Source organism: Schistocerca cancellata, chromosome 7, assembly GCF_023864275.1.
Source record: "Schistocerca cancellata isolate TAMUIC-IGC-003103 chromosome 7, iqSchCanc2.1, whole genome shotgun sequence".
Lineage (NCBI taxonomy): Eukaryota > Metazoa > Arthropoda > Insecta > Orthoptera > Acrididae > Schistocerca > Schistocerca cancellata.
This window is the reverse complement of record NC_064632.1, coordinates 183,291,141-183,317,133: the sequence shown is the minus strand read 5'-3', so window position 1 is coordinate 183,317,133 and position 25,993 is coordinate 183,291,141. Positions and strand designations below refer to the sequence as shown.

At 40.2% G+C, this 25,993-nt stretch overlaps 1 protein-coding gene across 3 annotated transcripts in view; it reads left to right on the top strand.

Annotated features, from left to right (window-relative positions):
* Positions 1 to 25,993, top strand: part of LOC126092457 (HMG box-containing protein 1-like) — a 77,629-nt gene that overhangs the window by 39,275 nt on the left and 12,361 nt on the right. For 2 of the 3 annotated variants that reach the window (XM_049908059.1, XM_049908058.1), the window contains exons 5-7: positions 1,095 to 1,266; positions 2,438 to 2,659; positions 19,082 to 24,567. In XM_049908059.1, coding sequence (XP_049764016.1) covers positions 1,095 to 1,266; positions 2,438 to 2,659; positions 19,082 to 19,232 — 545 coding nt within the window. In that variant the 3' untranslated portion in view covers positions 19,233 to 24,567. Of the gene's footprint in view, positions 1 to 1,094; positions 1,267 to 2,437; positions 2,660 to 19,081; positions 24,568 to 25,993 lie in introns of those variants that run through there. The other variant, XR_007521335.1, reaches the window with a different exon arrangement.

The window sequence follows — 25,993 nt, the reverse complement described above, 5'->3', positions numbered from 1 at the left end:
CATATCGATGTATCACAAATGAAATCAAATCTGAATGTTGTCTCAGAAATATGTCAACTACTTTACAGAAACACAGTAGAATATTACTGGTATCGAGAGGTTCAGGTGAGGTACCATAATGGTTATGTAATTCAAGTACCATTACAATGTGTTCTAAGTAGTCTTTCCTCACTTGAGTACAACATACAGAACATTCGTACTACCTTGTGAAGCTGTCAGAAAAGTATTTCTTTTGGATGTTGTTCAACTAGCATGTCACATTGGCTTGACTGTGAGTTTTCTTGTCAAAGTGTTGACACTTCATGTAAATTTATGTCCTGTGTCATCTTGTGGTATTTTCTTATTGATGTCAAGTCTCGTAATGTGACCGTTTTTTCCACTTGCCATTGTTTTGTTCAACAGTCGAGATTTGTGGGACAGATTTTGCACCCACCTTTCTCTTTTTCAAAACATTCTGGAGAATCTCTTGAATGTGTGATTCAGAGATGTTGCCCGATTGTGATTTGTGACCCAACATCGACACACTACGGTTGCCCTTCCACTACTTAACATTGCCTACTCACAACTGATTTGTCGAATGTGTATCTGTTGTTTACAATGGTTAGTTAAGCTACCATGGTAGTTACTGTGCTGATGTTGTTTACACACTGGTTATAAAATCAGACTCTGGACTTTTTGGATGGATGGTGTATGTACAGTGTCAGTCATTAAAGGTATGCAGCTCACTACAGTCCTCGGAGGTTACTTAAAATATCATATGATAGTGAATACCTACATGATGAGGGCTGGTTTCACATTTACCAGCATTTTCACTTAAAACATGTTTTTCTTAGTATTAAACTTACATTTGCTGGTTGATTCACACACTAAAAATCTAAGTACCATATTGTTATTCTTTGAGTTGATTAGTAATAAAGGTACATAAATATTTATCAGACTAAATGGTGGTGGTAACCAAAGCACAGCCACATCAGTTAAGGAAAAAAGGTGTTGTTTTTCTTTAACAGGAAACCTCATTCAGTATGCAATAAGGATTATAATTTTAACTGATATTATTGTGCTTGTAAACATTAAAAAAAAAAATCTCTGACTAGGTTGGTGTGCTGTATGCCCAGATGAAGTATTGCATGCATACAGTGTATCGTGTCACCTATTAGAACCAGGAGATATATGTTTACCACCTCCAAGAAACAGCTGCGCATCTGTTGGCAGTAGCTGGCCAGCAGTAACAGTGAAATCTCCAGATATATGTGACAGTTTTCGCAGGTATGATAACATTCATAATTATATTGAAGCTCTACAAAATAGTATTGAGTTACAGAGTCCATCATTTACACACACACACTTATATGCCAAGTTTGGCCTGCACATTTCCCAATTTTGAAGTCAGAAAAATGGTAGCTGAATGAATAGTAAATTTACACAGGGAAGCTACAACATTGAAAATGCAGTCAACAGAAGTGTTTATGTAAATGCATTTCAGTTTTGTAAGATGTATTCCATAGTTCCAGTGGTTGATCACCATTTACGTAATAGATCTGTGAGGCTATTTATGCATAGTGTGCTAGATTTGTTCATGACAAAATTCAGCTGCCAGTTTGTGTACCATGTCAATCCATGTCAGCAACACCATCATCTGCAGATGGCCTCATGGAACTTCTGACATTATCCAACAGGTCATTTATGATGAACAGTAACAGTCCTATAACACTACCTTAAGATAGGTTGAAAATTACTTTCACATATCACAGTTTCCTCCCATTAAAAACAAAGTACTGTGTTATATTTTCAAAGAAGTCTAATGCAATCACAAAACTGGTCCAATTTGTAGTGTCCTACTTTGTACAGTAGACAACACTGTGGAATTGTGTTAAATATCTTCCAGATAGCAAGGGATATGACGTAAATCAGTGAACCACATCTTCTGTTTTCTAAATATAATGACTAAATTGAGTAAACACAGTTTTGGATTATATATACTTTCAAAATTCAGTTTTATCCTGAAAGAAATTTTTATTCTCAGAAACAGTCATAATACATTACGTAAAATGTCTTCTGTTATTCAACAACAGATCAGTATTAGTAATATTGGCCTTTAATTATATATGCATCTGTTTAATGACCATTCTTGAAGTCAGAAGTGACTTTGTGCCTTTTCCCATTTCTTATTAACTAGTGATGACAACTCCCTCTCACCTTTGTCTCATGAGCTAGATGTGCAATGCAAAGGAAGGTGTTCAACATAATAGTATATACATATCTTGATTTTTCAACCATATTCTATGAATAATGAACTAAAAATTCCAAAATTCATTGTTTCATTAATGTAATTAGTCACTATATTATTGATCACAAAATTATGCTTTGTGTTTGAGACATTTAGATTAAAAATAGTTTAAATTCAGCTCCAGGACACAACTGCATTTAAATTCTGCAGGTTTAGTTTTCCTCCTGAGGAGTTACCAACAAGTAGGCACAAACTAGTGTCTCTAAAGCCAGTGCCAGTACCTTCCATAGCAGTGGAAATCTCAACTCCAGTGCCCTCCCCTGCAGCTGGGCCAGAAACAGAGCGGGCAAAACGTCCTATGAATGCATTTATGCTGTTTGCCAAGCGTTACAGACTTGAACTTATACAGTCGCACCCAGGCAAGGACAATAGGTGAGTAATGTGACTGGAACTTTGTGTATCACCTAACAGATGGAGGAGGACTGAAGTTCCATCTGTAATTGAATGCAATGAAAATGTGATTATTCTTGCCATTGATGATAACTGTGACACAATTACAGTATTTAATAACAATTTATTTATGGTTCTATTAACAAGTCACACTTGTTTTAGATAATAGGAATCCCTAGGTGGAATACAAATAGTAGAAGCTCTAAAGGTGTAACTTCTCACTGTATAGGTGAGATTGATCCGTAGGCAATACTGAAAACATTGCTAAGCTTTTGGACAGTGTCCTTTTTGAGAGATAACAGATACAGACTACACAAAACTAGTAGCCAGGACAGAGTGAGTGAGTATGTGTGTTTGCGTGCATGCGTGTGTGTGGGGCATGCACGCGTTCAGCACACATGCGTGCATGTGCGCGCGTATGTGCACTTGTGGTGTATTTTTTCTGTATTAGATCTGAAGAACAATATTACTCAGCAACTTAGCAATGTTTTCAGACATGTGTATGTGTGCATAGACTGTTCCACGCCTCAACTATATGGTAAGTAGTTGCCTGTACTCCTTCCATTACAGATACAAATGAATCTGTCCGCACCAGCCAGGTTGTTCATTCCGTGGAATTGTAAACAGAATAAGATCACTAAGCTTGCAGAGCCACCCAACAGAGGGATGAATGCTGTCTGGTGGAGTGTGCAGGTCTAGACTGCCAATAGCCGTAGCGTCAGTAGATTGTGGGGCAGGGAGTTGGGGAAAAAAAGGATCAAGAAAAGGAGAGGAGCAGTGAAAGATGGGTGGATGCATTGACAGAAGGCTACAAGTAAACAGGGTGGGAGACGAGAATGGGGAGGAGATGATATGACAGGGGGGATGGAAACTGTTGGATGGGAGGGTGTGGGGACAGTAGGTTGAGGCCAGGATAATTACAGGAGCAGGAATGTGTTGTAAGGATAACTCCTGTCTGCGCAGTCCAGAAAAGCTGGTGGTGGAGGGAAGAGTCTAGATGGCTCGGGTAGTGAAGCTGCCATTGAAATCAAATGTGTTATGTTCAACTGCGTGTTGTGCAACAGGATGGTCTACTTCGCTCTTGGCCACAGTTTAGCGGTGGCCATTCATCAAGGTGGACAGCTGGTTGGTAGTCACACCAATATAAAAAGCTGTGCAATGATTGCAGCAGCGCTGGTAAATGCTATGGCTGCTTTCACAGATGGCCTAGCCCCTGATAGGGTAGGATAAACCTGCGTAAGCAGCCATGTCATTTACAAGCTCTGTTGCAATCATTGCACAGCTTTTTATATGGGTTTGACTACCAACCAGCTGCCCACCAGGATGAACGGCCACTGCCAAACTGTGGCCAAGAGCAAAGTAGACCATCCTGTGGCACAACATGCAGCTGAACATAACACACTTGATTTCAATGGCTGCTTCACTACCCGAGCCATCTGGATTCTTCCTCCACCACCAGCTTTTCTGAACTGAGCCGATGGGAGTTATCCTTACAACCCATTATCTGCTCCTGTAATTATCCTGGCCTCAACCTACAGTAACATACTGTCCCCATACCCTCCATCCAACAGTTTCCACCCCCATTGTCATATCATCTCCTCCCCATTCTCATTCCCCACCCTGTTTACTTGCAACCCTCTGCCGCTGCCCATCTTCCCTCGCTCGTCTCCTTTTCTTGTTCCTTTCTTTCCCACCTCCCTGCCCCACAATCTCCTGACGCTGCACATGTTGGCAGTATAGCCCCTGCACACGCCACCAGACTGTGTTCATCTCTCTTCCCACCGGTGCACTACTATCCCTTCGCCACCCCCTCCAGATTGCTGATTGTATCCCACGTAATGTCGCATTTCCACCTGAGATGCTGGAGTTGGTGGTGGTGGTGCTGGTGCTGGTGTGTGTGTGTGTGTGTGTGTGTGTGTGTGTGTGTGTGTGTGTTTGCATTTTTGCTGGGGAAGGCTGTGCCCAAAAGCTGTATGTGAGTGTCTTTTAATCGTGGCTGTATGCAACTAAACATGTTTTCTTTACAGTAAGTAGCAATCTATCATTTCTTACGTTGTTGATATTCCTACCTGGAGTTTCCATTGTTTGAGTAATTTGACATTGGAGTGACTGAGAAATTTTAGTGATGGTGTAGCATTTACATGTGGGACATAATTCTTACTGCTGTTAAAGACTGTCCTTACAAATGCTGATGCAAGAACGTGTTAAGTACTTCTTTGTGCCATTAGTGGGGACTGATGACCTCAGATGTTAAGTCCCATAGTGCTTAGAGCCATTTGAACCATTTGTGCCGGTAGTGACTGAGAGTGTAGGAATTATATTAATAATTAGGAGACAGAACGGCTGGCCAGGACTTGTCTTCAGAATGAGAAATGTGTAGTACTGCTGATAAGAAACACATAAAAGTGAAAGTGGGACACTTCCCTGCTTTCAGACGTAATAGTTCATTCCTCAGAGTTGATAGAAGGATAGATCAGCAAAGGTTCAAGTGGATTCCATTCACCCTGGGGTCTAAGTGACCTGCCCTACCTTTTACAGCTGGAATAAAATAACTTTGTGAATGACAGATTGCAGTGTCTTGGAGCAGTGTGACCAGTGTACAGCCAGCCATGCTTCACAAGGCTCTGTATGTACCTACAGAAAAGGCAGCACAGTGAACATGTGAAAAAACTACCATTGGCTGGGGGCTGGCCGCTACCACTTGACTCACTGAAATCTCTATCAAAAAGTTATTTTAACTGGAGTATGACCTTCCCCAGCTAATTCCTATCTCTTTCTTGAGGAAGAAATTATTAATTCTGAAAGCTAGGGAGTGTCTCACTTTTGTAAAGGCAGTCTACACACAAAACTAAAGGAGACTCACTTCATTTTGTTTGTCAGGTATGTTACACCACGCTCCTCAAAGCAGTGCAAACTGTTAAAAGTGAGCAATCCATGTAGCGTAAAGTAAAGCCAGTTATTAACAGAGTCCACAGTCATGCATTTCTGCTATATAAAAATTGCCTCGCATATTGCGGTTATGGTTTTGCATCAGCTGTAGAATATTTCAAAACAAATGAAAATTTGTGCCAGACTGGGACTCAATCCCAAATTTTCTGCTTGTCATGAACAATTGCCCCAAATCTGCCATGTACCCTGATGTTTACTTTCCCTCCTGCACGCTCTGTATTATCATGATTTCCGGGCAAGGTGAGAAACTGTTTTCTCTCATAATTGTCTTGTAATGACATGAAATACTGCAGTGCTCTGTATAAGACACTGCAGGACAAATGGAGATTTGGACCACTCCTGGACTTATGCTCAGATAGCCGAAATGGTTAAGGCAGCTGCTGGTGACAAACGAGAAATCTGGGTTCAAGTCCCAGTCTGGCACAAGTTTTAATTTCTTCTGAAATATTCTACAGCTGATGCAAACCTCAATCACAATTTGTGAGTTTGTTCTTAATTGAATGTGGCTGTTGATCATTAACCCAGTGTCTAGACCACCAGCTGTCGAATTTCAACTGGCAGTGGCCAGCCTTGGGCCAGCATATATGAAAGATCCATTGGAGGGTGGTCTCTTGTGATAAGCACAATCTCAGTACTGGGCCACAGTGGTCAGTGGTAATGTTGCACCACCTAGTCAGATTCCACATTGGTGCCACTACACTTACTTTTAAGTGTATGTATTGGCAGTACTACACACTTTGCCTGCTGATTGTAAATACTGGCCAACAATTCTGTCTCATAATTTGTTAGTTTTCTCAGTTGGATTTTGCTTTGCTACAATGGGTACTATGTCATCACCATTCTTCAACTTTTGCTGTAAATTATTTAGATATTTTCCATATCAAGAAATCGGGCATTAAATTATAACCATACTGTTTTTCTTTTTCTTTTCTGAACATATCATCTCTACAGAAAAATCTAATTCAATAAGAAATCGGTGTACTTAAAACTTAAAAACATGACCCCCCCCCCCCAATTTTGTAAATACTTATTAAGTTCAGTAAGTTGAGGAATAATCTGTTGCACTGAGCTCCTTTGCTCTTTTTATGATATATCATGTTTTACATAAGTTCACCTTTAAATCAGTTTCGCAATAGAATTATTTCTAGCTCTGCAGTATAACTACTTTGTTCCATTCATTGATGACAGAGTAGATTTACCTTAAATTGTGCCTTTAACCACCACAAATGTAACAGTGATTTTTTTCCAGTGTATATCGTACATCAATAGTTGGGCTCGACAGATATTCCTCCTACAGTTATGTAATTTTAGTGAAACATGCTCATTGTATTTGCCATGCATGAGATCTACCAGGTTCTCTACTCTCCCTTGTGACTATCAAAGTTTTAAAATGTTACACTATACAAGCAGGTAAATGCTTTGTCATCTTATGTGTCTAACATTTGATTGCTTCTCCTTTTGGACACTTTAGTGTCCATCTTAATTTTGTCTGTATTACTTGTTTGTTACTTGCTATCTTTTATATTTCTAAATAACTTATTAATCTTTGTATCCCTTGAAAATTATCTCATTACATCCACTTTTTTTTTTTACTTGCTACCTTTTATATTTCTAAATAACTTATTAACCTTTGTATCCCTTGAAAATTATCTCATTACATCTACTTCTTTGTGACTGGTATAAAGACGGTATACTACAAACTAGAGATTAAATATCTTACTGATGATACAAATACTTGCTGATTGCCAAATTATGACACTGATTACAGACTTGAGGTATCTGCTGGCATGTTTTCAGCTGTGAACTGCCCATATTTTTCCCAGGATTTGACTTTCAGAAGAACTCAGGTTTCAGGTGAAAATGGTTTTTACATAGCTCTGCTAAAGTTTAGCCTTCCCAAACTCTTCAGGCCTGGATAGCTGGTATACTGTGGGGAGGGTTGTTGGAGGATCTACCAACATGTGCAAGTTCCTCTGGGACTTTGGTATTCTGATCCAGGAAAATATTTGGGGAGAACTGAATTGAAGGAACTCCAATAATGAGACACATCTAGCTTCTTTTTCCATGCACCTTTTTGCACAAAGTTTGATAAATAAATGAGAAGAAGGAACTTAGAAACATGATTGCTTCTATAATATTTATTTTAGGACCTAAAACCCTAATGATTCTATTACCTTTTATTTAGTCATAGTAAACTGCACTCTTTAATAAGGTAGAGCTACAGAAGCTGTTAAATGACAGCAAATCCTACAGTAAGATGATGATGGTGATTTTACTGAAAAAGCTGAAGAACAATTCTGTAGTGGGTAAGCTAAGTATGTTGAATTATCAGAGCATGATATAATGTCCTGAATTAAATAAAACTATTTGGAAATCATGTCAGTAATAAGTGTGAAGATGCGATGAAAATTTCATAAGCCAAACAATTGAAAACAATAAACATGCATTTGGTTGACTAAATAGGGTTTACAAACCTAAGCTTTCAGTGTGTCTCGTTAGAAAAGAGTACTGTCAACATATGATAAGAATTTTGACTTACAGCAGGAGTACATTGTCTTTCAATGTGAAAACCATTCATAAGCACAGGGTTGTACAATTGTGGAAGGTGTAATTATGAATGTCATCCCCATCTTTGGGAGTAGTACTGTTATCATCAGTTGAGTGTTTCAGCTCTGTAATTGGATTTTAACAGCATCACAATGAATTGTTAACTACCCCTTAGTAATCACTGATTTTAATTAGTTTGGTCTTTCATATACTTTATGAAATTTTATATCCATTGTTTGCTTCCTATTTCTTCCCAAAGTATCATCAACACTTCGAATTCTGAGGTATAACAAAAAAAACCATGCTGAAAAACAAGACCATATTTGCCATATTCTAAGCAGTCGTAACTTCTTGAAAGATTTTAGTGTAATAGTGACCTGTACATTAATGGAAAATGTACATTTCAAATTTAAAACTTGTGCACTACATTTTTCTTGAATTGATATGTTGTGAATTTTTAAAAACCATTGTTTTTGAAAACAGGAAAAAATGGTCAAGGGTAAATGAAATTTTTCCAGAAAGCATCTTGATTATTTTGCATAAAAATATTTAATAATGAAGCTTGTTTTATATACATTAATCATAGGTGGCAAGTTTTCATTATATATTTTTCTGTTTTGTACACTTTGAAGCATGTTAAATTTCTGTGTGACTTTGCTCTTATTACACTGTTAATTTTTACCTTTGCACCACATTTTTAGTCAGCTTTTTGCTTCTACACACATCTCACACCTCCCCATCTCAGTCACAAATGGATAGCCTGTAATAGTTTGACCATTAGTGTAATTGCTTAATTTATCTTGCTATTATGAGGATACTGACATTGATTTTTCAGTAGATGATAGTCTTGAAAATACAGCCGTATCAGTCACACAACCGGTGGTCATCCGGCTTTACTCAGAGTCCATACAGTGCAAAATTCTCGTCCTTGCACTTGGTCTTCCACACTCTTCAAACATGATATTCAGCTGAATAACATTAATGCTTGTCCCTGAAGTGACTTGATGACTGCTCTTCTCTTATGTGTCTATCACAGAAAGTCATATTTGAAAATAAAACCACTATGGAATTTCATACAGAAATACTTACAGCTGAAAGTTGAATGAAAATACTGAGAATTTCATCACAAAAATTGTGAAATTTCTTCTTGAACATAATCTGCATCATTCTTCTACTCATTCGCAATGTCATCTTCCAAAAACAACAATGTCACTGTCCTCAAAGTCATAAAATAACTCGCGAACAATTTCATCATTGGCCTAACCATGTGTTGTCATGTTGATGCACCTATGTGCACAAGGGCTGAAACACTCCACTCCAAAGACACACAAGAAAAGAAGTAAACAAATTTATCCAACGTGATCACACTGTCTAGTGACCAATACTTGAACTACTGTTCCTACTGAGAATCTTAGTCACATAGGAAACCAAAGAACGAAGAGAAACATTGAGTAAGCTTCACTGTAGGCTTACGTGTGCTAGATTTTCAGGCAGGCCATATGTGCCCATATTATCATGGGCATTGCTGCAAAGTGTTAAAAAGGGAGAGGGTTCAAATAAAATCGACATTTCTCCCTGAGTAACCTTTTTTGTTGGCAGTCAGATTGATTGCATTATGTTTAGGAAGCAAGCTATTATCGGCTGTGTCATGATTACTCTTTTGATGATACTACTTCCAATTTATTCACCTCAGGAAATGCTCAAATAAAGTAGTCAAGCAGATCACTATTAATCTGTTTGAGACTGCTTAACATGCTGCAGCTAAGAAACAATTAGGAACTGATCTTTGCTTGCACGAGCATAAACACTTGAATTATGAAAAACCATTCAATCCTCAATACTTCTGCAAATTTTTCCCACTGATAGTGAAGTAAACTTGCACATGCATACTACAGTAGGCTGGGAGATGAATCTTTAGTACTGGCATCTCATTAGTGTCATTGTGTTGCCAAGCAGCTGCAGGTACCCAGCCAACAACAGATTCACGTAGGCAGCAGGAGCCACACTGCTGCTCTGCAAACCTGATGCTCTCATCTGAAATGAACCAGTCATTGTCTCATATGCAACTGGTGCTGTTGTTTCATCGTTTCTGTTAATATTTAAGTTTGTTGATTATTTTGTGTTTGTTGTTTTCTGAGTGCATTTGCTTCTGTTTCATTTTCAACAATGTCCAGTATGACAAATAGTGCCAGCTCAATATGTGAAGTGAAATTGGGAAAGAAAAGTGTTTTACAAAGCCCTGCCCACAAATTCATTTGTTCGCTGAGGGACTACTTTGGAGAAAGGAAAGAGAAAAGCTGAGCCCTTATTTCCTGTTACTCAGTTTTTCAAGAGAGCTGCAACAGCATTGAAAATAAGCAAGAACACTGTTTTAACGATAGGGAAAGAGCAGTACAGTATAGACTGCACCATGGTGAGAGCAGCACAACAAGGCTGCACATACCAGGAAAGAAGCGGCTGAAAAAGAAGCAGGTGACTGCTTTGGACAATTTTGAGAAAGATACTATTCATCGTTATACATAAAGCTTCTAGCTTAGTGCCTGCTGTTTCGCTTGTGTATACTTTGTGCTCGTACAGATTTTTTCGTTTTTCTTTAATTGAAGTTTTATGTTTACAAATTGCAACACCCTCTAAAATAGAAGAATGGCTTTTTCCAGATGTACTTCGGACCAAAAAGCTATTCTGGTAGCTAGTGTCCAAGGTTTTTGTTAATCATGCCTTTTGTGTTCTTGTGGAGGTATTTCCATGTGAACTTTCATCCCCTAACAAATATTTTTTTATATCTAACCGAGAAGTGAAATACAAGTTTTCATAGACTTAGCTGTAAAAATTTTCATCTCCTATTTCACCCCCACAGGTGTTGAATTTCCAAAAACTGTGAAGCACATATTTTCTTGTTTGTAACAGAGAAGCCAAATACAAATTTCTGTAGATTTAGCTTTGAAAGTGCTTTCATAATGAAATAATTTCATAAAACTTGTCATCCCCTGTTTTACTCCATGGGGCTGAATTACCAAAAACATGGAAACATATTTTTTTAGTTTCCAACCGGGAAGTCAGATACCAAATTTTACAGATGTGCTTTAGTTCTTTAATAATGATGTATTTTCAAAAAATCTTTCACCCACTATTTTAACCACTTCTTTGTTACATTTCCAAAAATGCTGGAATGCATACTTTTTTTATTTCTGACTGAGAAACCAAATACCAGTTTTCATAGTTCTAGCTTGAAAATTGTCTTAATAGCAACATATTTTCAAAAAGGCTTTAATCCACTATTTCAACCCCTTAGGAGTGGAATTTCAAACAATTTCTTTTTAGACATGCCTATAGTATAATATCAACATCCTCAGGAAATTTCAAGTTTCTATCCTTAGCAGTTTGAGCTGAGTGATGATGAGTCAGTGAATCAGTGTGGCCTTATTTCACTCCCTTAAGGGTTTGATTTCCAAATACAGTGAAACATGTATTTTTCCATATCTGATTGAGAAGCCAAATACAAGTTTTCAAAGATTTAGCTTTAAAAATGCTTTCATAATGAAATTTTTTCATGAAACATTTCATTCCCTAGTTCACTCCTTCAGGTTTGAATTTTCAAAAACACTGAAATACTTATTCTTTTGAAACTTCCTGGCAGATTAAAACTGTGTGCCCGACCGAGACTCGAACTCGGGACCTTTGCCTTTCGCGGGCAAGTGCTCTACCATCTGAGCTACCGAAGCACGACTCACGCCCGGTCCTCACAGCTTTACTTCTGCCAGTATCTCGTCTCCTACCTTCCAAACTTTACAAGAAGTTTCATATCAGCGCACACTCCGCTGCAGAGTGAAAATCTCATTCTGGAAACATCCCCCAGGCTGTGGCTAAGCCATGTCTCCGCAATATCCTTTCTTTCAGGAGTGCTAGTTCTGCAAGGTTCGCAGGAGAGCTTCTGTAAAGTTTGGAAGGTAGGAGACGAGATACTGGCAGAAGTAAAGCTGTGAGGACCGGGCGTGAGTCGTGCTTCGGTAGCTCAGATGGTAGAGCACTTGCCCGCGAATGGCAAAGGTCCCGAGTTCGTGTCTCGGTCAGGCACACAGTTTTAATCTGCCAGGAAGTTTCATATCAGCGCACACTCCGCTGCAGAGTGAAAATCTCATTCTGGAAACTTATTCTTTTATTTGTAACCAAGAAGCAAAATACCAGTGTTCATAGGTGTAGCTTTAAAACTACTTTGGTAGTTCTTTAATGATGATTTATTATCAAAAACGATTTCACCCATTGTTTCACCCCCTAGGGATTAAGTTTAAAAATAAAATAAAATAAAAATGCTGGAACATGTATTTCTTTATTTCTGACCGAGAAACCAGATATCAATTTTTGTAGGGTTAACTTTAAAACTACCTTAATAGTGACATTTTTCATCCCCTTAATAGTGTAATTTTGAAAATCCCTTCTTAAATGACAATTATTCAGTGTAAGCTCAACACCCTCTGCAAATTTCAAGTTTCTGTCCATAGTGGTTTGGGCTGGGTGGTGATGAGTCATAATGGAAGAAAATATTTCATTACCTACAGTGCGGAAAGACATAGGCTTCAGGTATTCAGTGTTTAACATATGCAAAATATCAATGCAAAGGACAGATGTAGTTGCATGGTGGTGCAGATTTCTGGACAGTCTCATGGGTGTGAGATTTGAAAATATAGTGAGGATAGACAAAATTTGAGTTAATACCAGCCATTCATTATATAGAGTGAGGGAATGCCCCAGAGAACCATGGCAGCACCTGTTGGAAAAGGAGGAAATATTAATGTTTTACATGCAGTTACAGCGGACAGTTTTGTGCCAAGCTGCTTGTTAATGTTTCATTCAGAAAAGACACATGATTATCACAGATGAACTGTGTGGATTTTCGGATGTGGGTCAAAACATAAATTACGACAAATCTAACAAATCCATCTGTAGTAACACTGTTCACGTTTACGTCGCACTTCACTTAGCGTAGACCGGGCCTGTCCTAGGCATGCTCGATGTTAACTGACTGGGCACGGCCCGTGCTGCCGGAGTTGTTGTTGTTGTTGTTATGCCGGCAGAAGTCGCGTCCGAATTCTCGCGTGCCCTCTGGTGGATGGGACTCTACTTGCGGCAACTACCGTCCGTGACGCGCCATGCCAATGTGTGCCTCCCGCGATCTTTCTGGTGGCTACTGCACTCCTCCTCCTTCGGGGGGTGAAGCCACTGTGATCCACTGCATCGGAAGGTAGAGCTTCGGGCAGGAGCGATGACCTCCACATCCATTGGAGGGCCAGAGTTGAGGGGATCTGCCAACCCTCGAGCCGGAACCTTCGAATACGGCTGGAAGTGACCCACACGAAGAGGCCCCCGTTGTCCCACAACCGGAGCCCGGGACAGAACGGGCGACAAGCTGTCGAACTCCGGATCCTGTTCCACCTCGGGAGGGGCAAGACCCAGTGGCGGGGACGATGGGGAAGGGACGACCACAGGTGAACCAGCCTCCTGATAAACCGGGCCTGCTAGGGGGGCCGGCTCTCGCTGGGGCATCTCGAACGATGGCGATGCCGGTGCTGGAGCTACTGGAGGCTGCCAAGGCTAAGAACCATCGCAGTGCGGCAGAGTCACAGTGGGGAGAGGAGGTAACGTCCCCTGCGAAACCAACACAGGTGCCAGCAATGGGGAAGCCGGTGTCCGAGAGGTCGGAGGGTGAGTGCCCGAACGTGGACGTAGCTGATTTTGGTGACGACGTACCACCCGGTACCCCGCCTGCAAGGTATAGAGCCGGCGGCCATTTCGGCGCAGGACCACCGCCGGTATCCAACGTGGATTGCGACCAAACCCACGGGCCCAGACCGACATACCCAGTGGAAAGCCAGGTACTCCGTTTTGCGAAGACTGGCGAGGACTAGGCCGGAGGAGGTGCAGCAGAGTCCTAGGTTGACGCCCATGGAGGAGCTCTGCGGGGCTGCGTTCTCCCATTGGTGTGGTCCGGTATGCCGTCAAGAAAAACGTCAATGCTTCTCCCGCAGGAAATTCGTGCACATACTTTTCATCTGCGTCTTAAATGTGCGCACCATGCGCTCGGCTTCCCCATTCGATTGTGGATGGAAGGGGGGAGAGCAAACGTGCCGAATACCGAAGTGCCTACAAAAATCCTGGAAGGTCTGTGAAATAAACTGCGGTCCATTGGCCAAGACCAGGGTGATTGGCAGACCTTCCACAGAAAAGATTTTTGCTAGTGCCTGGATTGCAACTTCTGAAGTGGTTGAGGAGCAGCGAACCACATATGGGAATCGGGAATAAAAATCAATGACAATGAGCCAAAAGCCATTGAGAAACTGGCCCGCAAAATCGATGTGAACACATTCCCATGCTTGGGTTGCCGGCGGCCATGAAGGGAACGCTGCCCTGGGAGATGCCTGTTGGCTCGCACACTGGGAACAGGCGGCCACCAAGTGCTCAATTTCTCTGTCAATACCGGGCCAGTACACATGTATGCAAGCCAAGGTTTTAGTACGGGAAACACCCCAGTGCCCCGCATGTAATAACGTGAGGACCTCCCTTCGTAAACTTGCAGAAACAACCACGCGAGGAGCTGTATCATCGGTAGCCAGAAGGAGAACTCCTTCCAAGACCGAGAGGTGGTCTTGTAGAAGGGCGGGATGACCACGCCTGCTGAATGAGGCGAACTACTTGCCGGAGAACCGGGTCAGCTGCCGTTTCCCTGGCGACTCGAGAACTAGTGATCGGGAAGCCATCAACCGCTTGGTGGGACGCCACATCCAAATGAAAACACATAATCTCCTCTCGATCGAACGTAGGATCCGGGCCCACCGGAAGACGGGAAAGAGCGTCGGCATTGGCATGCTGTCCTGTAGGGCGAAAATGAATGTCATAATGGTACTTAGAGAGGAACAAGGCCCAGCACTGTAGTCTGTGGGCCGCCCTATCCGGAATCTGTGAGGCGGGGCCAAATAACAATATTAACGGCTTATGGTCAGTGATTAACTGAAACTTCGTGCCATACAAGAAAGGGTGAAACAGCGTAGACAATGGCCAAAGCCTCTTTTTCCACCTGGGAGTAATGGGCCTGCGTGGGACTAAGCGTTTTAGACGCAACGCCAGTGGTTGCTCGGAGCCATCTGCGTTGCGATGGGCCAGGACTGCCCCCACCCCATACCTGTAGCCAGGACCAACGGCTTATGGGGATCGAAAGTAGCCAAACAAGGGGCTGACGTGAGGAGGCCCTACAACGAGGTGAACGCTCGCTCGCATGCAGGCGACCAATCAAAAGGAACACCCTTGCGCAGAAGGCAGTACAGGGGGCGGGCTATAGTGGAAGCCCTGGGAATGAAGCGGTGGTAATAGGCTATCTTGCCTAAAAAAGCTTGTAACTCTTTCAGCGAAGTGGGCCGAGGAAGGTCGACGATACCTTGGACCAAACTTCCTAGTGGCTGGATGCCGTGCCGAGAGATGGTGTAGCCCACATACTCAGTGGACGGTTAGAAGAAGGTTGACTTATGCAGGTTGCAACGCAAGCCCACAGACCTGAATTTGAGAAAGAGGGTGCGAAGGTTGTGCAAGTGATCCTTTGTGCTGCGGCTTGTGACAATTATGTCATCCAGGTAATTAATACAATGAGGGATTGTCAACGTGACATGCTCAAGATAACGCTGGAATATCGCCAGGGCACTGGATATTCCAAAGGCCAACCGCTGGTATTGGTAAAGGCCAAACGGGGTTTTGACGACCGCCAGCCGTTTGGAGTCCTCATCAAGTGGTATCTGATGATAAGCCTCCGACAGATCGATTTTCGAAAAATATTGGCCTCCCGCCACGGCGGAGAACAATTCATCAGCACAAGGCAAAGGATAGGTGTCCACCACCAATTGGGAATTAATGGTGGCCTTGAAATCGCCACAAAGACGTAATTTTCCCGAGGGCTTCCTTACAATAACAAGGGGTGAAGCCGACTCACTGGAAGAAATGGGAAGGACGACCCCTAGGGCTGTCAGCCGGTCTAGCTCTTCCTTTACCTGAGGGCGGAGAGCCAAGGGGATCTGCCTCACGCGTAGAAAACGCGGGCGAGCCGACGCCTTCAACGTTAAGTGAGCTTCAAAATCTGAAACACGCCCCAGGCCCTCCTCAAAAATATCTGGAAAGTCTGAGATCAAAGATTCCAATGATTGATAGGGAACGTCTTCGGAGACCAACTGTATGGTGTCAGCGACAGAAAAACCGAAAGCTTGAAAGGCATCCAGGCCAAAAAGGTTAGCGGAGCTCGCATCACTGACAACAATAAAAGTAATAGGCCGAGTGACTGATTTGTAAGTCACGTCGGTAGTGAATTGACCCAGTAGGGGAATGAACTGTTTACCATAACCGCGTAGACGCTGGTAAACTGGCGCCAACGGGGGCGATCCAAGGTCGGAATAAGTTTGTGCATTCAGCAACGAAACTGCCGCGCCCGTATCTACTTGCAGTTGTAACCGGCGTGACCGAACCGACACCTCGATAAAGAGTTTGCGTGCCGATGCGTTGGGAGCCTGGCCCGATGAAACTTCCTGAATGTCAACGTCCATGTCCTCTGTACCTGCTTCCTTCGATTCTTTTGAGGCTGAGCAGCAAACTTTAGCAATGTGACCTTTTTTATTACATTTGCGACAAACGGCCCAACGCTGGGGGCACTCTGACCGATCATGATGTATATAGCACAACGCACAAGACGGCAACAGGGGCCGGCGGGCAGAATTCTGTTTACGCGCCATGTGGGAGCGGGCGTAACGGCTGGATTGTACCGCTCGCACGTCGTCCACCCCAGACACAGTGGACGCAGCCGTGCTGCCCTGAACCACCGCGACGTCGCACCACGCTTCCAGCTGTTGACCTGCTGCGTGAGAGACTTCATACGATTGAGCAATGGACAGGACTTCCTCGAGGGAAGGGTCTTCTAACTGCAGGGCCCGTTGCTGGACCTCCCTATCAGGGGCCGAACAAACAATGACGTCGCGTACCATAACGTGGGCATACGACTCTCGCGACTGCTCCGTGACAAAATGACACTTGCGACTGAGACCGTGCAGGGTAGCGGCTCACACCCGGTAAGACTGATGGGCCTGTTTCTTGCATTGATAGAACTCGACCCTAGCTGCCACAACATGCGTGCAGCGGCGATAATATGAAGACAGCAATGAACACAATGCGTCAAAAGACAAGGACGAGGGTTCCTGCAATGGCGCTAGCTGCCGCAAAACTTGATACAGCGAGGGAGATATCCAAGACAAGAAGAGAGCATGACATACCTCCGCATCGGCAACATGAAACGCCTGGAAATGCTGCTGAAGGCAATGTTCATATGCGTCCCAATCCTCCGCCGTCTCGTCATACGGGGGAAAGGGAGGAGGGAACGGCGCTGGAGCAGATGGCGTGTAGAGCAACGCCGGAAGCACTTGTTTCATGTTGGCCATGAGCTCCGTCTGCTGCTCAGCCAAAACCCGCACCAAATCCTCCATGCCGTGGAGAAGCTGTGAAACCGGAACAACGACACAACACGCGAAAGAACGACCCTACTCGTCGCCAATTGTGTAGTAACACTGTTCACGTTTACGTCGCACTTCACTTAGCGTAGACCGGGACTGTCCTAGGCATGCCCGATGTTAACTGACTGGGCACGGCCCGTGCTGCCGGAGTTGTTGTTGTTTTTATGCCGGCAGAGGTCGCGTCCGAATTCTCGCGTGCCCTCTGGTGGACGGGACTCTACTTGCGGCAACTACCGTCCGTGACGCGCCGTGCCAATGTGCGCCTCCCGCGATCTTTCTGGTTGCTACTGCACCATCAGTGATCATTATGGACAATGTGCCTTATCATTCCTTTGTTCATGATAAGGCACCAACTTTGGCTATAATGAAGATAATATAATTCAGTGGTAGAAATGATGAAAAGTGGATTTCAGAGAAGATTTGAAGAAGGTGGAATTTTTCGAATTTCTAGCATGAAAGAAATTACAATTTCTGATATACGTAATTGAGGAGGTTGGTAAAAAGCACGGGCATAAAATTTTTTGGCTTCCTTCATACCACTGTCACCTCGATGCCTTTGGAGGGGTATTATCACAAATTAAAAATTATATTGCTGCAAACAATAAAAAATTCACAAATCTGAAAATCTCGCTGTAGCAGCTGTCAATCTAGTGACAAGTGAGACATGGACAAAAATTGTTATCAGCAGCACAGGTGTCATCAGAGAGGCAGCCAAACACAAAGGCATGCATCGTAAATTTAATTATATATCTTAGAGGGAACAGTGATAGTTCGAGCAGTACTGAAGAAAACTGTCCTAAATCTGACAGCAATGTAGGTTATGTTTCCTTTTTGGCATAACTACAACATACTCAGGAATGTAAGGAGCAAGCATACCATTAACCTATCATCATATTGTGAGTAGCACCTTCAGATTATAACTGTTAATATACTGATAAATTATTGTGTCACTCATTGTAAAACTAATTAATATTGTTAATGTTTAACAATGGAAACAAAAATGGTGAATGTTCCAACAGTTTGTGAAAACAGTCTTCATTTCTATTGTGAAGTTTGACAATTGACTTTATGATATTTCAGGATATTAGATACTAAGTAGTTCTTTTCAATTGTTTTGAATTATATATTACAAGTAGCAGCTGTAAATAAATTCACACGTACAAATATGACGTGCATGTTTTCGACACTTGATTCTTCTGCTAAAAAAATGTGTCTAGCAGCAACCAGGTATGGAGTGCCATAAGACAAGTTCGGCAGCACTGCCTCAACTGTCAATACCAATCACTCGTCTAACAGACTGTAGCCGAGCTTGCAGTTATGTGTGGTGGCCACCTTAACATGACTCCGTACAAGTATCTTTACCCTCTCTTTGCAGGGCAATCAGTGTACTTTTGGGAGAGGCATGGCGTAGCATGCCTGCTGAGGAGCGTCAGAAGTTTGTGGAGGAAGCACGACTCCTGGCCCAGGAGCAGAAGAGGCGCCACCCTGATTGCTGGAAACGTAAGCGGTCTCTTTCCACCAGTTAGCGATGTTCGATAAAGTATGTACATTTGCATTTATTTACTTGTGCATTTAAAAACTTGAAGCACCCCATGAAGGAATGGTTGAAGGAATGGTTGGCTATATCAGTTTTCTGTGGACATTATGCTGTTCAATATTTTCTGTCATGACATAACATATGAGACAGTGAGTGTGGTGTGATGCAAGTTACCCTTGAAGCAGCCTCTCGATTTTTAATAAAGCAGTAATATTTTTAAGAAAAGAGATGTTTGCTGGAATGCTGTTATAGTTAAAAACAAACTTTTCATCTTTGTCAGCAGTTAAACAAATTATCAAATAAATGAAATGATGTCAAAAACTTTGCAGGTAACATAAATATTCTGAATGACTTACATAGAACAATAGGTTCTTGAAAACAAGGAAACTGAATGGAATATCCTCAGCTACTTCATCAGACCTGATGACTCTGTATCCTACATATTAAATGTCGAGGACATTTTTTCCCAAATGTGTGCAAATCTTTACAAGATTATTATTGGTAAGCCATTAAGCATTTTTTGCACTTTATAGTCCTGCTCAGCAAATATTGTAAATTTATTTGCATAAGTTCATCTACATGGGGAGGAGGACAGAAAGACACCTGAAAGTTAAGAATTTAAATCAGTGATAGTCTACAAAGTAATATTCTTTTTAAAAAGATAAATAATGATGAACAGATCCAGAAAGAATGAATTTATTCATAACATTGGTGGAACGGAGGCGTAAAGAAAGAAAACTGAATAGGAAATGAGAACACAGTAATGTTTTAAGGAATGAAAGAAGACATTAGTAGGTAAGACAACTGCACACAGAAGAGGTAAGGTGAAACTGAAGGAAAGATGAAACAAATTGAAAGATACATGAAAATGATGGTAACTATTTTAAAACTGTGGCACCTTTTAGCAAATACTCATCAATTTCATAATTAAGTCATCAAGATACAAACTACAGACTGTCTTCTTCAGACTGTTACCTGTGTTGTCACATACTAATAAGTCAAATGGAGTTTCACCAGAACTTGCCTCCAGGAGGTGCAGTTTCCAGTGTTACAAGAGAACAATAAACAAATTAGTCACAGCACTCCTTGATTTTAAAGTATGGCATTTTTCTTCAGGGAGGAGGAAAAATATGGTTGGGAGATGGGATGTCCTGGCACACAAAACAAAACTCAAATTACAAGGAATTGATATCTTAATATGTTAGTATATCTTTTGACATATTAGTCCATGTGGCACTCTACTGTAGACACATGTGCTTATTTATCTGACCCAAAATTATTTTATTCCTGGTGTAAAAATTACAAAAATTAATCATATTCTCATTTGCTGACAAATAAAAGTTTACTGTAAATTAAGAAACTTGTAATTGACGAGATGTAAAGCTGCCAGTAAATTTTGTAACAGACCCTACTTGAAATACGTTTCAGCAAACTGCACTAATTTTTTATTCTTTCTGTAAAAGTGGTTAACGTAATGTATTGCTCAGTGAGACATTCAAGTACGCCAAATCCAGTGTGCTGGACAGCAAACAAATATATGCATGATGGAGTTCCTACTACGTTCTACATTTATTTTTAGGTAAGATTACCGCCACTGTTAATATCAGTTGAACACTGGAGTATAAATCTCTAAACTAGGAACTTGTCTAAGAAGACTAGTAAAAGGCTCATATATATATTCCACCAGAAATGATAACATGGTATATATAAAATAATCATCCCAGAAACATCATTATTTATTCACCATTGGATTATAGGTATATTTCTTGTGTGAATGTGACAAGTCATCAGGAATCACTGTTTGATATAACAATCAAAATACGAAGAAAAGGGAAAGCCTCACTTGCATATGAATAATGATTGCCATATAGCCACATTGACAAATCAGAAAATGATACTAGGTTTTGAGCTATCACCATTGTATTTATGTTGTAATAAACAGTAGCCGTAATTGTTGGGAAAGATTAAAGGGAACTAAGGACAAATATTGCAGCTAGCAGGAAGTACATTTTGACACTGTGAAACATTCAGTTGTCAGATGCTAAAAATAATGAACTGCATTAGTGTAGTGGTGGTGATGGAAGAAATATATCATTCGGCCCACTGGACATTGAAACCAAATTAGGTGACTACAAAGACTGTCATATGTGCAAAACTCCCATCTTGCAAAAGAGGAGTAAAGTCTAGCAGATGTGGTACCATCTAAGGATTATATAAGGAAACCAGTAAGCATGTTAAGGAAAGCCATTGTTTTCTACCTTTATTTTCATTTTGGTGATTCAGTTCTTTCTAGTCAATAAAACTCAACTTACTGGAACAAACATTATCATCTACTACAAATTTAATATCATCTTGTTAATGAGATATAATCTAAGAAAGTGTACAGATTCTTTGAAATGGCACTTGATTGCACGATAAGTGTGATCTTTAGTTGTAAAAGTATTGGTAGACAGGTTAGAGGTAATAACCAAGAGAATAAATTGCATTCACAGTGCCATTCTTATAGTGAAAGAAAAAAATTATGGAAGTCATATTTCATCGGGCACTTCTTGGAATACTGTGCTGACCTGTGGCCAGGACTGCACATGGCTTTCACTGTTAAAATTTTTGCAGAAGGAAATTGACTGAACTCAATTTATTTTCACAGCATGTGTAGATTAACTGAAAACTTACAATGAGGTATGCTCCAGTGCTATGAGGAACTTGTATTGCACTAAAATGAATAACTTAATTCCAGTCGAAATAGAAGCACTGAACATGTGAGCTGATGAGAAGACATATAGTATGCCCTTGATAACTTGTCATTACTCACAATGATAGCATACCAAGAAAGAAGAGTATTATTTAAAAATTTTACATGTGCTGAAGCTGCCAGAGTAAATTTATGCAATTGTCTCAAAGTTTTGTGAGATACATGTCTTTGTTGCTTCTTTCTTCGAGGGAACTACACAAGCAGTGTGTGTATGAACCTATGTGCACTGTTATTCCTTTGAGAAGGAAAGAAAGAGATAAAACCATTGAAGTGGACCTGTAATTGTAATTTCCTAACTCGTGTAATTTATCACCAACAGCATTTCTTTCCTGTTTCCTATCCCTGCCTTCAGTTCCCTGACTAATCATTCACAGCTGTTCAGCAGACATTGCAATGTTATATACTTGTTAGGTAAGTACTTGACACTCTTAGTGAGCTGTTATAACAATGAAAATAATCAATTATTGACTATATAATGTAAATGGACAGATAAAAAATCTACTCACCAAATGGCAGCAGGGCTCCCCTGCTGACGCTTAGTGAGTAGATTTTTTATCTATCCATTTACATTATATTGTTAGTGAGCTGTGTTAGCTATCAGAATGTCTCAACTCTCATTGTGATTTCATATTTTGGAACAGTGCTTGAAAGGGTTTATGTAGAGTATTTTAAAATACTTTCCCCCATTTTTAAATTCTGTATAGCTTCTCAGTGGATACTATTCTACAAACAGCTAAACTGATGTAGCCATTCCATTTCTAAGGAATGAATTAGTTTGAATATATTATTCCATGACAAAGGTTATGCTGAAGTACCTCCAGCATTAGAAATGTGTAAGCTGATAGTAACTATTTGCTGCTGCAAATGTTCCCAGAACATACTGTAATGTCTTCCTGTTGCAACTAGTATTCAGATTGAGAGTATATGATAATTTGACACACCTGTCAATTTTTTTACTTTTAAATATAAAAAATATCAATTCATTGAAAGTTATTTTAAATTATCTACAATCATACTGTTATATGCCTAAGATCTTACTTACATTGTGGAATTAAATATGAAGTAAATGAAACACTGTGTGAAAGCTAGTTAACATACATATTCTGATATTATGTCTGCTTAAGGCCCGATTATTCTCAAGCAATGCTTTTCAGAATGTGCTTTTAGGAAAAAAAAATTCAAATTTATCAACTTAGTTATCATCCTTCAAAAATGAATTGGAAACTGGATACTGTGCCTTTTTATTTACCACATTTTTAATTTATGTGACAAAGATGTGACAAAACCTCCAAATGAAACTGACTTTACATTGATGTCTCATTTTTCCTTTTCATATTTTTGAAGGTACAAGAATGTACTTTTGGAAATCAGACCTCAAAAATGAATTTATTGTCATTGTAACTGATCAAATTCAGGAGACCTTAATTTTATAATTTTCACAGATAATTAGTTTTAGGCATTATTCTTGTGTCTGTAAAAGTGTTGCATTGTTCTTTTGTTTTTACTTAGTTTTTTATGTCGTTTAATAAAAATGTCATTCCTAGTTGAGGGGTTTTAAGTACTGGACATTTATTAATGATTTTGTAATAATAGACTTGGAAATTTCTGTGAATAATTAGCCAAAGGTACACGAATTGTGAATGTGTAAATGTAACTATGCATGTGGTAAAAAAGGAAGGGTGCATAACTGCACTTCAGTTTTTGTGATTCTGTTTGTCCTTGTTGATTATCAGATCATAGGATTTTTTTATATCTGCCAAATTGTTGACAAGGGTTTGAATTTTATTGTTTTCATAATACTTTAAGGATTTTAAAAAAACTTATGAAGTACGATAATCCAGTGGTTTTTTAACTTGCTGGTTTAGTTAGAAGCTTATATATTGCGTAGCTGCTACCCTGCCAGTTTACTGTTTTTGTGGTTTTCCTGTAACCGTTTATGTAGCTGAAACCCACTAGGCAAAATGATTTTCTTTTATAATATGGCGAAAGGATGGAGTCTAAGATGTACAAATAAAAGAATACTTGGCGCTGACCTGTTTGGTCAGAACACAAGATCTCACTTGTCCGGGGCAAGGACTGATCTCGTAAACTAATGTAAGCCGTGTCTTTCATACAAAAAATTGTCTTCACTAATACATAGTGTAGTATTGTAAATACTAACAATGTGGAAAATGAAGTTGTCATAACTAAAGAAATAATACTCTTGAGAGAGAAGACTTCTCCTTGGCTGTTATTGTGCTCTCTGTGCAAATTGTGCGTGTCAAACTAGCATTTTGTTATTTTTGCAGTCTTTGTCTGCATTATCTGTTTTGTTGCAATGCAATATCTGAAAAATTATTCATGTAAAGCTTTCTGTGTAGTAGCTTTGTGATAGCTGGAAAAACGGGGAGGCAAAGCACTTAAGAATGTACTGTAATAAATATGTCATCAACCTGAAGGTTGGTTTGACCTTGTTACTGCTTTACAAGGCATGTTCCCTTTGTAAATTGTAGGTATTTATAGCAGTACCTACAGTTGACTCGGAATTCACACCGTGTTGTTACTGGATTTTCTCACATATATTATTAATTAAGAGTCCTGAAAGTCATGTCAACAGTTTGGCGGGAGGGGGGGGGAGAAAAAACCGTTACTAAGCAGTGTCAACCACAGACCACTGTATTTTGTACCATTACCCGCACAACCATTGCAGTTCATACTTGGTCCAAAGTTCTGTTCCTGAAAAATTTTCACAAATATTGTACCCAAGATTCATCTTTATTTCGAGAAACTTATTAGTACAAAATGATAATTTGAGAGCAGTTTCAGAACCGTGCAGTTTCTTAATGAGTCACTCAGAACGTGTTTACTCACTGGGTATATATTAAATATAATGAAACACCTGCCTTTTCATATTTGTACAACACTCTTCACAGCAGTGCATATTTTGATCTCTAGGAGTAAAGTTTTGTAGGCGCACTGCTGTCATATATTTTTGTCTACTGCTTTAAATTTTTCTAATAATTTTTGACATCATTATGGAACACACTGATCATTCTTAAAAATTTAATTAAAAGCAGTCCAAAGCACAATAAGTTTTTATCTGTCATTCTGGTTACCACTTTTGGTCTTTAAAATCATCCTCAGACCAAACTCTGTGAAATATATAAAATTTACAATGGGTCATGTATGACATACACTTAGCAACATTAGTTACGATGCAAAATGATGATGAGAGGAGCCAGTACATGTAGCTGCAGTGTAGTACTGACCAGAACCTTCGCTAACTGCGAATTAGGTTGCAGAGGCTAGGGGTCATGATAATGTAGCCACAGCCACCATTCCTCAAGTGATCCCTAAAAAAAAAAGAGTAAAATCCACAAATTGCATGTGTGTAAATAGGAAACACTCATACAGTACATGAAAATGTAACAGAATATTGCTTAGACTCTACTAACACAATTGAAAAATGTTTAAAAGGCTGATAGCAACAGCCATAATATTCAATAACTGCACTCTGTCATGTACTTGACTGAGCTATTAGCACACTCACTGCCATGAAAATTGTTACTGTGTGTCAGTTGTAATGACACTAGTGCCGCAAGTGGAACAAAAGCCATCTGTAAGGTTAATTTTGTTTTTAATTATTTTCTATTTAATTAATGACATAGACATTATAGTTTTACATTACAAACATTAGTAAATTATCAAGAGATGTGAATGATAGTGGAAAAATGTAAAAACAGATGCATCACACTGATTTAGTGACATAAGTTAAAACTCATTCTTGAAGAAATACTTCCGAACATGCATATAACTGCAGGCCTATTTCATTGAAAGCAAGAGAATATAAACACATTTCACACATGAGAAGCATATGTTCCTGTTTGTTCTCATTATGATAGGCAATTTTCCATGACAAACAACAATTTTGTGTGCAGTCTAATGATTCACACATTCTTACATTTCACCCAACATCCTAATATATGAACATTTTTGCAAATGTAATTACTTTTGCTTCA